At 45.7% G+C, this 10,615-nt stretch overlaps 2 protein-coding genes across 2 annotated transcripts; one reads left to right on the top strand and one right to left on the bottom strand.

Annotated features, from left to right (window-relative positions):
- The first annotated feature begins 3,211 nt into the window (after positions 1–3,211).
- Positions 3,212–4,799, top strand: LOC130992259 (uncharacterized). Its single transcript, XM_057916812.1, has 4 exons — positions 3,212–3,315; positions 3,399–3,560; positions 3,683–4,065; positions 4,163–4,799. Exons 1-4 carry the CDS (start codon positions 3,252–3,254, stop codon positions 4,589–4,591), a joined length of 1,038 nt encoding a protein of 345 aa, XP_057772795.1. The 5' UTR covers positions 3,212–3,251; the 3' UTR covers positions 4,592–4,799.
- Positions 4,800–8,560: 3,761 nt separating this feature from the next.
- LOC130993776 (uncharacterized) lies at positions 8,561–10,186 on the bottom strand. Its single transcript, XM_057918814.1, has one exon. The coding sequence runs from the start codon at positions 10,184–10,186 to the stop codon at positions 8,561–8,563; it is 1,626 nt and encodes a 541-aa protein (XP_057774797.1).
- Between the last annotated feature and the right edge of the window lie 429 nt (positions 10,187–10,615).

Genomic DNA, 10,615 nt, shown 5'->3' with positions numbered 1-10,615 from the left:
AAAATATAATTTTTTTTGGGCTGGAGGGTGGGTGGGGGGTTAGCGGTCAGAAAATCAGTTTTTTTTTTAAAAAAAAATTGGGCGGGGGGTGCGGAGGGGGGGTGGGTGGGTGGGTCAGCGACTCAACAATCAGAAAATCAGTTTTGAAGAAAAAAATTTGGGGGGGGGGGGGTAGGGGGTCAGTGGTCAGAAAATCAGTTTTAAAAAAAATTTGGGTGGGGGGTAGGGTGGGGGTGGGGTGGCGAAAATACCAGATTTATTAAAATGAAATGCATTTTTATGTAAAATCTTTATGCACTTTTGTTTGATTTTATATGCATGTGAAACATGACTATTTTGGGGGTGGTAATGGGAAGGGTTGGGGGGTGGTGTGGGGTGGGGTGCTGAAAATACCAAAACTGTAAAAATTAAATGCATTTTTCTGTTCAAAGTTATGCATTTCATGTGAAAACTTTATGCATCTTTGTGTGAAACTATATGCATCTAAAATATATCTATTTTGAGAAAATCTAAAAACAAATATTTTTTTTAATTATTAAATCCGAAAATTACATTCCAATTTTACCCCTCCAGATTTTGCCTTGGAATGTTTGGAAGCTCCTTGCCACGTGTCACCATCTTGATGCGCCACATGTCATAAATGTGTGGTCAAGAATTGGATAGGGATCTATTATAAGCATTGGGATCTACATGATCCCATTCCTATATATATATATATATATATATATATATATATATATATATAACAATCCACCCAAATGGCCATAATGAAGAATGAAAATCAAATTTTGTCCACCATTTGAAAAAACACAAATTTTGGCCATTTTTATTGATTTGGACGCTTTTGCCCTTAATGAGGCGGACTGGGTAGGATCAGACACGCGGGTCGCGTGCCGGGTCGGGTTAGGCACTTATGGCACTATTAGTGCCATAAGTGCCATAAGTGCACACTTCCCCCTAGGGTTTAGATATTCCATTTAGGGTTTAGATTATTCATTTGGGGTTTAGATGTTCCATTTAGGGTTTAGATTATCCATTTAGGGTTTAGATGTTCCATTTAGGGTTTAAATGATGTTGTTGTTTCTGTATTTGTGCTGATGACCATTTTACTTAGTTTTATTTTGAATTTCGTTGGCACTTATGGCACTAATAGTGCCATAAGTGCCAAAATGACTATTTTACTTGGTTTTATTTTGGATTTTCGATGGCACTTATGGCACTATTAGTGCCATAAGTGCCATCTTGGCACTTATGGCACTAATAGTGCCATAAGTGCCTAACCCGACCCGGCACGCGACCCGCGTGTCTGACCCTACCCAGTCCGCCCAATTAAGGGCAAAAGCGTCCCAAAGCTATAAAAATGGCCAAAATTTGTGTTTTTTCAATGTGTGGCCATAAATTGTGTTTTATGCTTCATTTTGGCTACTTCAAAATTTTACTCTATATATATATATATATATATATATATATATATATATATGGAGTGGTTGGGAAGGGCTAAAATAAGATCATTTCTTAAGATATAAAATAAGAAATGTGCTTTGAGCTCTAGTTCTTTTAAAATATCAAGCATGGTAGTGGAAATTTTTGTCGTATTGTGCTTTGAGCTCTAGTCGATTCTTTGTTTGTCGTATTTAGTTTTGATCCAAACTTGTTGTAAATATTTGAATATTTACTGTTTGTTGGAGCATGTTAAATTTTTCTAAATATGAGAACTAGTGAGCCCATTAGGGGCGATAGGGTGATAACCTTATGCATGATAATTGTAGACTTGGGCCCGTCGGGGCGATAGGGGCAATAACTCTTGCTTATGAATTTTTATGACCCGACCCTATTAGGGTGTTGGGGGCAATGGCCTTTGTGACTGAGAATTTATGATTTAAGCTCAACGGGGCAATTGGGGTAATAACCCTTTTGCATAAATGATTAGAATTTGGCCCCATGGGGGTGATAGGGGCAATAGCTCTTGCTTATAATAATCATGGACTTAGCCCTTTAGGGTCAATCGAGGCAATAGTTTTCATAAATAAAAACTTAGGGATTGGGCCCAACAGGGCGATGGGGGTGATACCCTTATGTGTAAATAAATTAAAACTTGGCCCCCTTGGATCAATAGGGATAACAATTTTCACATAAAAACTTAGGAATCGGGCCCAACAGGGCAATGGGGGTAATACCCCTTAAGCATAATAAATTAGGACTTAGCCCCATGGGGTCAATAGGGGCAATATGATCTACACGCTTAACATATACAACCTAAAAGAAGGGCGAAGAGATAACATAGCCGACACTTTAAATATATGATAACGACTGATAAGCCCCGATGTGGGTAATTTGGTTGATGACTTTCAAATATGAAAAGTAGAAGCTAGGCCTTATTTGGGCGACATGGTTATTAATATCACAATATTCGTGGTAGTGTAAAGGTCAAGCATGCTCTTATAAAATTAAAGATAATGTTGGGCAATGGAGTCGTACCTGTTTATTTGAGTGAATCACCCTTGTACAAATGCATTCTTATTATCCTTAACACTACTTGATTGGGTTGTGGCGGTCCTTGTGCTCACATGGCCTTCATCCATGCTACTTTAGGGGCTTTGATTATTATGTCACGTGCACGAGAAGGATCAATCGGGTCGTCGAGTAGGACTCGATATTCGGTTGATGAGGATGATGGTAACGTGTTAGACATTCCTACTGGAGTGGAGATCGGGGCTTGGCGAGGTGAATCGGGTGATTCATCTAAAGAGATGGGCTTAGGGGTTAATAGTGCTGACGGACTTTACGGGGTTAAGGTTAATGAGACATTTTTGTTGGGTAAGAACCATACCTCAAAATTTACCAACATAAACCAAATGTATAACCTTCGAATATTATACAACATACCTAAATGGGTTAGCCTTCATGCACCTAGTACGGCCCTTAGGGCGGATCATAGTGTCGCGGGTTGGGTGTGTATGTATGAGAAGACCTTCAAAGAGGGTCTACGACTTCCTCTTCCCCGCTTGGTCCTAGAGTTCTTGCATTATTATCATGTCTCGCCGGGTCAACTCATGCCTAATGTCTGGCGAGTGTTGATGGGTATGCAAGCTTTTGGAGAACTGAAGGGCTTCGAGGTCGATCTTGAAGATGTGTTGTCTACTTACACGGTTCAAGAAAATAACATGGAGAGAGGGCGATACCAGTTATCACGGGGAAAAAAGCTTGGTGTTACGGATTCTGGTTTGGCCTGGAAACAAAAATATTTTTTTATGAACTATGATGCCCTTGGCGACCTGACGGGCTATGATATTCCATCAGCTTGGTGTAATGCCCGTGAGTATTTTTGGGTTGATCGGGTCATTATGGTTTAAATTTCTTCTAACTTGACATTTTTTCTTTGTTGGTTTGTTTTGTAGGACGTCTCGACGTTCCTTGGCCGGTGAGTAATAGAAATTCGGAGAGAAGAAGAGCACGTTTCACCTCATTTCCTAGCAACGAGAGGCATTGGAAAGTTATCTTGGGAGAAGAGAGTTTAAGACAGACTACTTTGTGGAGTTCCGTCCCTCCTGGTCCAGAAGGTATTATTTTTCCTTCAACTAGTGCTCACTCCGAGCTTATCTTGTCTATTTGGGCCTCGGAGATTTTAGCAGTTTTCACCCGGCTCTACACGACTTGACTTTGGATGAACGGGCTTATGCAGACTACGTGATGTCGCACCCTAAGATGAATCTTCTTCCAGAAAAGGATAGCTATGAAACTTACTTGAAGATGCGGGAGAAGAAGAAAGCATCCGGCAGGGGCAAGAAGGGTGGTTCGGGTAGTGAGCCCGTTAGTGAATCCGACGTCCAAGTAGTCGAACCGTCGGGGCGGTCAAAGAGGAAGAAGAAAGCAACGCCTTTTGAGGTCCCGGACTACTCCGATGGCTCTATCCATCTCACACTTCCTAGTGGGACTTCAGCTCAGACCGACTATGATTCGTGTGCGGATCATTTTGAGCGTCTGTTGCTAGAGGACGACCGCACTAGGATGTTGAAGGTTGGCGTGGTTGATTCTGCCAGCACTGCCGCCCGTCTTGCGTTTCAGGTATGGTTAGGGTTGATTTTCATATTCATATTTATAACTATCTTTGCACGATTCATATTTGGTATAATCGAACTCTTTTGTTGCTTGTTTGATGTAGGGCTATCAGTATACTCTGTTCATGAAGGAGCAGCTGGTAGAGGCGGTTGACCAGCTCAAGGTAGCTCTGAGAGAGCAAGACGCCCTTCGGAAGGAACTCGAGGAAGAGAAGGGTCGTTATGAAACGGCAGAGAAGGAGCTGAGGGATGAGCTATCCTTGAAGAGTCACCTGATTTCTACCCTTCAGTCTAAGATAGGGCAATTGGAGGCGACTTTGAAGGTCCGAGAGGAGGAGCTTCAGTTTAGCCATCTTCAGACGGTCGTTCTTACCCGTGGTGAGATGATGAAGGAGTTCAAGGAAGGGAAAGCGGGTTCCTGGAACGTAGAGAAGGGCATACGTGAGATGGAGGATGTGCTACGTGACAGAGCTGAAAGAGTGGGAGTGGTTGATGCCACTACTGACGGCGAGGGCGACGGGGGCGATGACTAGACTTATTTGTAGTTGAAACTTCCTCAAACAATTTCTATTTGGTTATGTAATAGTAATTAGGCTCTTCGAACTTGATATTATCTACTTTTCTCCCCTAGTTTGAGTCTAGTCTCTTTTGGCTGGACTTGGACTTGGTATTTGTAGGACATGTCATTTTCCGGTATATCCGGCCCGATCAGGGGGTTCGCTCTTTGATGCTTTATCCGACATATGTCTGAAGTTTATAATTTGAAAGATCATATTTTCAATGGTTTGGCGTAAGGTTAACTAGGTATGCAATCTAAGATTTCCTAAGGGTTGAAACCCATGTGATATGTGCTTAAACTCTTTCCTTGGTTAAGTGAGAAATGGTTGGTTGAAGGGGTGGGGGGGCTGCGCTCCTTAGAGCTGCCTACATACCCTTAAGAGGGATCAAGCCCGAATGTAGTTCTGACCTGCATAGAAAGGTCAGTAATTGTAGTAGATGATATGGGTCTCGGAAGACCTTATTGAAATAAAGTGAAATTTGTAGAGTTTAGGGTCAAGCGTGGTACTGCTTAAGATGTAGGGCGTTCCAACTGTTGTTGATTTCACGCCCGTCTGATGCTTGTAGCCTATAGGCTCCATGTCCGATCACCTTGGTGACCAAGTAGGGTCCTTCCCAATTCGGGGCTAACTTGCCAGCCCCTGCCTCCTTGGTATTCTGGAATACCTTGCGAAGTACCCAATCGCCCGGTTTGAAGGTTCGTGTGCGAGTGTTCTTGTTGTAGTGTCGAGCAATACTTTGTTGATATGAGGCTATTCTTATGTTTGCCTTATTCCTCTTTTCGTCGAGCAGGTCGAGCTCGTGGCACATGGCTTCATGGTTGTCGTGGTCTGTGGTAAACTCATACCTAGCGGTATGCACTTCGCTCTCTGTGGGGATGACTGCTTCCATTCCATAAGCGAGGGAGAAGGGGGTTTCTCCCGTCGAGGTTCTTGTGGTTGTCCGATAAGACCATAGGACGCCGGGTAGTTCATCTGCCCATTTCCCCTTCGCCTTCTCCAATCGTTTCTTGAGTGTGTTCATGATGGTCTTGTTGGATGATTCAGCTTGCCCGTTGGCTTGGGGGTATCTTGGCGTTGAGAAGCTTAGCTTGATGTTCCAAAACCTGCAAAAATCTTGAAAGTCTGCGCTTATAAATTGGGACCCGTTGTCCGTGACGATCTCCTTGGGCACCCCATACCTGCATATAACATTCTTCCAGATAAAACCTTTTACCTCTTTATCCCTAACCTGGTGAAAAGAATCTGCCTCGATCCACTTGGTGAAGTAGTCCGTCACGGCTAACATGTAGATTTTTTGCCCAGGGGCAACAGGTAGTTTGCCTACGATGTCCATCCCCCATTTCATGAAGGGCCATGGAGAAGTGATAGCTTTTAATGGCTCTGGGGGTAAGTGGGAGACTTGGGCAAATCGTTGGCACTTATCGCATCTCTTGACATAGTCTGCTGAATCGGCTTTCATGGTGGGCCAATAATACCCACTAGTCAGGGCTCGATGGGCGAGGCTTCTTCCACCCGAATGGTTGCCGCATTCCCCCTCATGTAGCTCGGAAAGGACATATCTTGCCTCTACAGGGTTAATACATCTCAAGTATGGACCATTGTAAGAGCGCTTATACAATTTACCTCGAATAATGGAGAATCGGGCTGCTTGGGCTTTGAGTCGGCGGGCTTCATTTCTGTCATCTGGGAGTGTGTCTTTTGCTAAGTAATCCGTTATGGGGGTCATCCAGGTTGGTTCGGTTGACACTTCATGGACTTGTTCCTCCTTATCCTTTTGAGTCGCTGGCCATTGGAGGCAGGTTATCTGAATGACCTTTGGTTGCGTGGTCTGGATGGATGACCCCAAGTTGGCTAATGCGTCGGCATGGCTATTGTCCCCTCGTGGAACTTGGCTCAGGGTGAACTCCTCAAAGCTCAATTGTAACTCTTTAGTTTTACCCAGATAGGCTATCATTTTGGCATCCTTGGCTTGGTAGGATCCTTGCATTTGATTGACCACAAGCTGGGAGTCGCTGAAGACATTGATTCGTTTGACCCCTATCTCCTTGGCCAATTCAAGTCCAGCCAGCATTGCCTCATACTCCGCCTCGTTGTTGGTCGCCTTGAATTGACACCGAATTGATTGTTCGACCATGTCGCCCTGAGGTGAAATAAGGACCAAGCCAAGTCCGCTTCCCCTCATGTTGCTGGACCCGTCAACATAAAGTTTCCAAATCCCCGTTTGATCAGGTTCTTCGGTCATGCAACATAGTTCCTTGTCGGCCTGCATGGTAAGGTTAGGGGTGAAATCAACAATGAAATCTGCTAGTACCTGAGACTTGAGGGCCATTCGGGGCTTGAAGGTAATGTCGTATTCGCTTAGTTCTACTGCCCATTTGGTCAATCGACCCGATAGCTCCGGCTTGTGGAGTATGGCTTTGAGGGGGTATGTGGTCACCACTGAGATCGGGTGACATTGGAAGTATGGTCGAAGTTTTCTTGCTGCGTGGACCAATGCGAGAGCTAGCTTCTCTAGTTGGCTGTATCGGGTCTCTGCATCCAGGAGGGACTTGCTCACATAGTATATTGGTGCTTGTCTCCCTTCGTCCTCCCTGACCAACACGGCACTGACAGCAGTCTCGGACACGGCCAAATAAACCAATAGGACTTCATGGTCTTTTGGTTTGGCCAGAAGGGGCGGGTTGGTCAGGTATTGCTTGAGTTGTTGTAATGCCTCCTCACACTCCTCTGTCCACTCAAAGGTTTTTGATTTCCTAAGAGTGTTGAAGAATGGGTGACACCGCTCTGAAGATTTTGAGATGAAACGGCCCAACGCGGCTATCCTCCCGGTTAATTTTTGTACGTCCTTGACGCATGTTGGGGATTGAATCTTCATGATGGAGTCGATTTGGGCCGGGTTGGCCTCTATGCCTCTTTGGGTGACCATATAACCTAAAAATTTTCCTGCATTGACACCAAAAGAACATTTAGCAGGGTTAAGTTTCATATTATACTCCCTGAGAATTTTGAAGGTTTGGTTGAGATGGTCGATGTGGTCCTTTGCTTGAATTGATTTGACGAGCATGTCGTCGATGTAGACCTCCATCGTCTTTCCTATCTGGTGCGCAAACATTTTGTTGACCAAGCGTTGATATGTTGCCCCTGCATTTTTTAACCCGAATGGCATGAAGATGTAGCAATAAAGGCCCATGTTGGTCAAGAAGGCTGTCTTTTCCTCGTCATCAGGGTGCATTCGTATCTGGTGATACCCTGAGTAAGCATCCATGAAGCTCAAGAGCTCATGGCCGGCGGTTGCGTCCACCAACATGTCGATGTGGGCAACGGAAATGAGTCCTTCGGGCATGCCTTGTTGAGGTCTGTAAAGTCGATGCAGACCCTCCACTTGTCATTCTTTTTCTTTACTACTACCACATTAGCGAGCCATTCGGGGTAATGGACCTCTCGGATCAATCTGTTCGTCAAGAGCCTTTGGACTTCTTCGTTGATGACTTGATTTCTTTCAGGAGCAAATTTTCTTCGTCTTTGCTTTCTTGGTGGATAGCCCGGATCAACCTGTAGCCTGTGAACAATAACATTTGGGTCAATGCCCGTCATGTCCGCATGGGACCAAGCAAAACAATCGTAGTGTTTAGATAAGAAATTGATAAGCTTCTCTCGGGAGTCGGTGTCAAGTTGTGCTCCAATCCGAACTTTGTGGTCCGGGTGGTCCATGTGGATTTGGACTTCATCTATCTCTATAGCTTCTTCCTCGATCAAACTACGTGGTCGTTTTGGGCGATCGGGTCGATCAGATTGATCTTCTATAACAGCTCTGCTGCTTGGATGACTTTGGTGCGGGCTGTTAGGCTGCGTCCTGCCTTCGGGCTCATCTGTTCGTGCGGGTTGACATGATGGAGATGGTTGATCCATCTTTGGGTGGGTCGAACCATTTTGCTGTAATTGCTATTGAGTGGCTTGCTTTGCCTTCATGGTCGTTTGGTAACATGCTCTTGAATCTTTTTGCTCGCCCCTGATCTCCTTGATGCCCCATTTAGTTGGGAACCGGATGACTTGGTGGTAGGTAGATGGGACTGCTTCCATATCATGGATCCATGGTCGACCCAAAATGACGTTGAATGCGGAAGGGGCGTTGATCACTAAGAACTTGGTTGATTGATTCACCCCTTCGGCATAGACAGGAAGGTCAATCTCCCCCATCGTGGTCTTGGTCTCACCACTGAAGCCTATAAGGACCGCGGACTTTTTTATTATTTTGGACTCGTTCAAGCCCATCTCCCTGAAAGCATCAAAAAACAAGATATTGGCAGAACTACCATTATCGATTAGAACACGCTTGGTCAAACAGTTTGCAATAAAAATTGAAATAACTAAAGCATCATGATGAGGGTGAAGAAGCTTGTCTGATTCAGTTGTATGAAAACTGATTGTTTGGGTCGGAAGGGTTGGAGCGGTCTGGCAGGGCATGTTGGTTTCCGCCTTGTTAGACTTAGCATGTCGAGTATGCTTCTTTGCTACGGAGTGGGTGACCCCGCTTACTTCGGAGCCACCAGATATCACATTCACGGTTCTTTCATGAGATGGTGGGTTTGGCGGTGTAGCTTCTCTATGGTCATCATGTCTATCCTTTCCATGTTGTAGGGTCTGCTTGCCCTTCTCGGTTAGGTAATCGGTGAGGTGGCCTTGTTTTAGTAGGTGGGCCACTTCCAATCTGAGGGCGATGCAATCCTCTGTCCGATGCCCATGGTCTGCATGGAACTCACACCACTTGGACCTGTCCCTTTGGTCGGCTGGGGCCCTCATCCTCTCTGGCCATTTGACCTTGTTGCCCAGGTTCCTTAGTGCCTCAACTGCTTCGGCGGGGGAGATGGATAGGGCATATTCTGGAATCTTTGCTTTCTCGCGGGGGCGTGTGTCGGGTGCCCTATCGTACTCATCCCTTCCTCTGCTTTGTCGATAAGGTGGATATGGTTCAGCACGTCTGTCACGACCTGACCTCCTGTCCACCCGGTGGTCTCTTTCGGGTCTACTGGGTGGGAAGACCCTCTGCATGTTGTATTGGTCTTCCTCCCACTTAATCTGTGCCCAAGCTTGAATCAACACGTCCTCCATGGTCTTGCACGGGTACTTGGTGAGAGTTTTATAAAGATCCGAGCCGAGCAATAGACCCTTGCGAAAAGCGGTGACAGCGGTTTGCTCGCTACAGTTGGTGATTGACACCTTCTCCTTGTTGAAACGTCCAATGTAGTCTCGAAGGGGTTCTCCATGTCTTTGGACAATGACGTACAAGTCTTCCGAGATCTTCTCCAATTTTCTGCTACTTGCATACTGTTGGACAAAAACATCAGTTAGTTGGGCAAAAGAGCTAATAGAGTTATTCGGGAGATTCGTATACCACTTGAGGGCCGGTCCTATTAGACTAGAACCGAACCCCTTACACATGCAGGCCTCCCTCATGTCACGAGGGATGGCCACGGTGAACATCCTCTGTCGATATTGGGCGATATGGTCGTCTGGGTCAGACGCGCCATCAAACATCTTCATGTGGGGGAAGTTGAACTTCCTCGGCATTTCCACCAAAGCTATTTCGTCCACAAAGGGCGAGTCAGCATAACAGCCCTTTGCACTTTTCTTGATTGGGGCCGGGACTCCTGGATTCGTTGGATGATAGCCTCCATATCCGCCAATCTTCTAGCCAAGGCGGGGTCTAAATTCTGGATGGTGTTTGACGTGCCATGTCGTCCCTGATCGACCTGAAATGGTTGATCTTGGATGCTGCCATTATGACCGAGTGGACCTGTTCGCCTTGCTCCATCTGGTTGTCCCGTTGGGTCACCTTCGTGTGGTCCCGTTGGCACAACATGCCCCTGTGTGGTATCGGTCCGGCCTATCTGGGTAGGATGGTCCACCCCCCCAGTCGTCAGGTTGACTTGAGTGAGGGCTCCCATTAGGTTTGTCCCGGTTGCTCTGGTTGTCCCGGGTGTTTGATCCAAAATGTGG

The sequence above is a fragment of the Salvia miltiorrhiza genome, chromosome 7 (assembly GCF_028751815.1).
Source record: "Salvia miltiorrhiza cultivar Shanhuang (shh) chromosome 7, IMPLAD_Smil_shh, whole genome shotgun sequence".
NCBI lineage: Eukaryota > Viridiplantae > Streptophyta > Magnoliopsida > Lamiales > Lamiaceae > Salvia > Salvia miltiorrhiza.
This window is presented reverse-complemented; position numbering and strand designations above follow the sequence as displayed.